Source organism: Dreissena polymorpha, chromosome 3, assembly GCF_020536995.1.
Source record: "Dreissena polymorpha isolate Duluth1 chromosome 3, UMN_Dpol_1.0, whole genome shotgun sequence".
In the NCBI taxonomy this organism is placed as follows: domain Eukaryota; kingdom Metazoa; phylum Mollusca; class Bivalvia; order Myida; family Dreissenidae; genus Dreissena; species Dreissena polymorpha.
Genome location: NC_068357.1, coordinates 120,742,465 through 120,747,921, shown reverse-complemented (window position 1 = coordinate 120,747,921; position 5,457 = coordinate 120,742,465). Strand labels below are relative to the sequence as shown.

Sequence of the window (5,457 nt, the reverse complement as noted above, 5' to 3'; positions counted from 1 at the left end):
GCTCGAACCTTGGACCTCTCACTTGTGAAGCGAGCGTGTAACCACTACAATACGGAACCGCTTGAAAAATCACATTCTAACTAAGATATTAAGGTAGTGGGAGCCTAATGGGTACTTTTCCAGAAACACTCTTTGTTATTATTTCCACATAGTAAATTGTATATCACAACTAACTGCACAATTTTAAAACTTTTTACCAGCCGGTTAACTTTTTATACTTGGTTGAATACACCTACCCCTCGACTCGGTTGGGCGTTTTCTATGGATTTACCCTATATCCAAAATATATAGTTTTTTGTAATGGGATATACATATATTTTGACGATTAACTTAATAAACGTACTCGACTGGATTTTGTTAGTAGATACAGAATGAAAAAAGTGTCATTGAAAGGGAATTGTGCCTTTGATGTCCAATAATATATGCACTTATCTGGAAAAAATGGCAAAAACGCAACAAATGGTTCAGTGACAAGAAACTTTAATTACGTTTTATGTCACTTGTATTATGATGACATGCATATATTGTACACATTTATTTAACACAACATATTTTCTATACACTGAATGAATTTCAGGAAGTTTACCGTTCCTATCTCAAGAAATTTTACTTTGAGTATGCATACCCCAATTCATTTTCACGCAATGAATTTAAATATAAATGTGTATATCACTTCTTTTTGGGGGTTTTCTAGTTGCTTATTAAAAGCTACAGTTATAAAACCATGACATGTGAAGAAATTTAGCTAACTTTGAATTAATATTGATATAATTATACATTAACAAGAGCACTGCATAACGGGTGCCACGCTCGGCTGCGAAAGCTTGTCAGATTTTTTTTATAGAAGTCACAGTGACCTTGACCTTTGACCTAGTGACCCAAAATGGGTGTGGCGTGTAGAACTCATCAAGGTGCATCTACATATGAAGTTTCAAAGTTGTAGGTGGAAGGACTGTGATGTTAGAGGCAAAGTTAAAGTTTTATATTAGAGGTCACAGTGACCTTGACCTTTGACCTAGTGACCAAAACACGGGTGTGGTGTGTATAACTCATCAAGATTCATGTACATATAAAGTTTCAAAGTTGTAGGTGGAAGCACTATGCTGTTAGAGGCAAAGTTAAAGTTTTATATTAGAGGTCACTGTGACCTTGACCTTTGACCTAGTGACCCAAAAATGGGAGTGGCGTGTAAAACTCATCAAGGTGCATGTACATATGAAGTTTCAAAAATGTAGGTGGAAGCACTGTGATGTTAGAGGCAACGTTAAAGTTTTATATTAGAGGTCACAGTGACCTTGACCTTTGACCTAGTGACCCAAAAATGGATGTGGCATGTAGAACTTATCAAGGTGCATGTACATATGAAGTTTAAAGTAGTAGGTGGAAGCACTATGATATTAGAGGCAAAGTTAAAGTTTTATATTAGAGGTCACTGTGACCTTGACCTTTGACCTAGTGACCCAAAAATGGGTGTGGCGTGTAGAACTCATCAAGGTGCATGTACATATGAAGTTTCAAAGTTGTAGGTGGAAGCACTTTAATTTTAGAGCCAATGTAAAGGTTTCAGCACGACGGCGGACGTCGGACGGCGGACGACGAAGAGGCTATGAAAATACTTCGGAGTTTTCTCCGAAAACAGCCGAGCTAATAATACAATCTTAAACTAAGCTAAAGTCAAAAGGCAACATATGAATACAGGCGCAGTTCAACACAAAATGTCAAAGTTGTTCCAATATTACGTAGCATAAAGATGTATAAGTTATCATGTTTCTTTAAACATGTAGCACAATAATATACAACTTATATTTTAATAAAAACAGCCAGATTAATGACAACTAGATGTACATAATTTAGAATCAGTATTAAGCCATTGCGTGATTTTGACTGACCGCGTGTCATTTGAAAGCCATATTATCTCGTTCCGTCACTTTTCGTCACTGAAAAACTGACCGATTTTAGGGACCACTTCAGATAAAAAAAAAATTTGCGTTTGTGACTTTTGGTAGTCCCTCATTGTTTTTAACAATGAAAGTATCCCTAAAGTCATCCTCTCCGGAACTAGAAAATATGGCTTTCAAATGACACAACGCCAGTCCATATCCCGAAATGTTTTCATCTGTTGGTCGCTTTAGAGTTCCTCTATGCAACAGCACGTCTAACAATCTAATGTTCTTTGCCTTTAAGGCTTTTCATGACTTAAACAAACTGAATTATTGATTGCAGTTACAGTTAAGATGTGGGCCATATTGTCAGTAATTTTACATGTTTTAAGCAAAGATCCCAGTGCTTCAACATCATCAGGAGAACTGTGGGCGTTGCAGGTTGCCTTAAGTACACGTTCACTAGATCTTCCTGTTTGTGTGACTGTCCAGGATACGATTTTTGAAAACCGGCAAAACTTTCAACAAAACTGCGTACACAATTACAAAACGTTTCAAAACAGTGTGTGTTCAGCAATGCACTTACCAAAACCGGAAAATCAAACCTGCGCCCATTATGAGCAACAAAAATGGCTCTGGGACACTTTGCAAGCCACATCATACAATCATGTAGATAAGTTTTAATTGAAACCCTATCAACACTTCCACCATTTACACGCATTTTTACATGATCATCAACAGAAATGCCAAACACTTTCTGAGCTTCGGAAGAAATTGGCACTGTTGTCTTCACATATGTCGAGAACTTAAAACCCGTCTTCAAATGAACAGCAGCAATATGAGTAATATCAGGCATTACTGTACCTCGAACTGAAATACAAAATTAAATTCACACAATGCTTATTTCATGAATTTTATAATTCCCATTTAAGTTTCATTCTGACGCCTTATATGATCGTTGGTTATGAGAAAAATCAATTTTCAGCACAACAAGCACATTACATATTGACAAGTCGTTGAACTTAAATTATCGCTTGTGGAAAGACTTCACCATTTATATGAATAGCTCAGAATTTTAATATACATATGCTCCTTCATAAGATTTATTACTTAAAGTAATGAAACTTTTAAAAAATTGTAATATTTGGAATAGCTTTTAATATTTATAATTACAATCACAAATATTTTTAATAATTTGCCTGCCCTGGGGTTCTAACCAAAAATCGTTAAAAAAAATGTAATTTTACCAAACTATGAACACAGTGCCTCTAATAAAACAATTATTATTACATGTTTCATGTTCATCTGGAATATAAAATAAGAAGACAGTTAATGAGAAAAAATACTAAAATTTGGCACCAGAATAGTCAATAACATTGTATTAAAAGTTAGTTTTTACACTTACTCCATTTCTTTCTCATAAGCATCAATGGCAGCCTTGTTAGACGACGCAGTTGAGATTTTCTTGATGGCCTTCCCAGCACGAGCCTCCATCTTCTTAACATTTCTATTGGCAATAAGCGTTATGTTTAGAGTGGTTAGGAAGTTATTTACCTTCACCGGCCTGCCCAAACTGACTTTCTTTGCTGAAAAGAGAATTGAAAATGATAAGAACATGAAAACGAAATAAGGCCGTAGTTATTTTACAAATGACGTCACAATGTATTTTCATAGAATCCATTCGTATCATCATTACATTATTAAATAGCATGAATGAGCAATCAATTGGATTTAACAACACAAATGCGAAACTAAATTTAAAAACTGAATATGTTGAACACCGGAATGTTTCCTTATATATTACACGATAAACAAATATTCACTGGGAATGACACTTGGAATTTTAAGGGGTCTGAAAGAAGTCCAAAGATCAATGGCAATTGTACAATGATTAAACATTGATAGAAATGGCAGGTTGAAAAATGAAGACATGCATACCTGTTCCAAGCTTGGTATTTACGTCAAAGCATGGCATTCCCCTGATCTTGAGATGGTGCTGCTTTCCATAAGCAACACGGTTGACTTCTCTACAGTCAGGGTTTTCACAAACAACGTTCAAATAACCACTGCGGCCATTTTGTAGTTCGCCAACAATGTTATACATTGTCAAAGGAATGGGACACAGATTACAAAACTGACCATACTGTAATTTGTTTAGCAAAACCTCCAGCTCAACGAGTCAATCAATCTTCTTCCATTCCCCCACCCACTTCTGCTTACTCTTTTCACGCCATTTAGCAAATGCGAATAGCTTTTACGTGAGTCATTTTCACACAAATCGCCATCGCAGAGCTCGGTAAAAAGAAAAATTGTTATCGAACACAATGTTGTCGATTGGTGTTTGCTTCTTTTTCAATTTTGCAAATCGCTCGCTTTTATTTCGCTCTTTCATTTTGCTAAGAATTTGTCAACAACCGTGACGTCATGAACACAAATATATTATGAAACGAATTAATTTAACTTAAATTTGTATTGTATAGTTATTAAATCTTAAAAAGATAAGCAAATTTAGCTCTAAAATAAAAAATACAAATTTATTTCGTGTATTTAGTATCATTTCCGGACTTAACCGTAGATGTCGCTTATAACCGAAACGCTTTCCGAATACGGCGATATCGACGGACTATTCCCGATCTCACTAGGCACCTACTGACTTAATAAGTGACTGTAGTGTAACGGTTATCAATTAAGCAATAAACCGTGTAATCGCTGTCGCCTTGTAAAATTGAAGAAAATACGCGTTAACCAGCATTCGAACAGCAAAAGTCTGCGCTATTGTTAGAAAAAACACAAAATAAATATATTTTGATTATGTTTTGTTTTTTTAAATAAAACCAGAAAGTTTCGCGTATTTGCCCAGTCCCTGTGATGTTTCCCCTGTGATCAGTTATTAATAAAAACAATTAGCTTTGCATTATTGGCAATAAATGTTGTAATAAATGTAAAAGGCACAAATGCAGTACTTATTTACACTTATTTACACAAAAAATCACCACTATGCAAGATATTCTTAAAATAAAAATATATACATTGATCCGTAAAATAACTTCTCCTCCCATAAGCGAAAAAAAAACGCATTACATACTAGTCGCCGCACTCCAGTGCGACGCCAATAACTGCGTGAATGACTTGACAAGTTATGCAGTAATCGTTATGTTTAATCATTTTATATATTTGTGTATACTAGACTTCCCATGGGGAAAAAATGCGATGTTTGGGTGTGACGGGCATTGAAAACATGACTTGGATTTAATGGTAAAAGGTCGATCTCTGGAGGCAAACATTCCCTGCTTACAACTCAGATAACACAACGGTGTCAGAAAAAAATACCATTATTATCAAATAGATGTTCTTATTTTACCATTATTTAGAAAGTGAATAATTATAAGAAAGACAGAATGAAAATTTTTAAATTGCTTTAAAGAATGGCGTTGATACTGTAATTCTATCATCACATCGGTCAAAAAAAGTAACCACAAAAGTAAATGTAAGTACAATGGAAGCATTGCAAAAACATGACAAACTAAAGTACGCAATATTTCCGGACGTTCAAAATTACCGGACACGACTGTATTTA

General features: G+C 35.0%; 1 protein-coding gene across 1 annotated transcript; it reads right to left on the bottom strand.

Annotated features, from left to right (window-relative positions):
• Positions 1-463: 463 nt before the first annotated feature.
• Positions 464-4,296, bottom strand: LOC127871237 (uncharacterized). The gene is made up of 3 exons (XM_052413984.1): positions 3,819-4,296; positions 3,286-3,466; positions 464-2,750 (listed from the first exon to the last, which is right to left on the bottom strand). Exons 1-3 carry the CDS (start codon positions 3,982-3,984, stop codon positions 2,729-2,731), a joined length of 369 nt encoding a protein of 122 aa, XP_052269944.1. The 5' UTR covers positions 3,985-4,296; the 3' UTR covers positions 464-2,728.
• Positions 4,297-5,457: the final 1,161 nt, after the last annotated feature.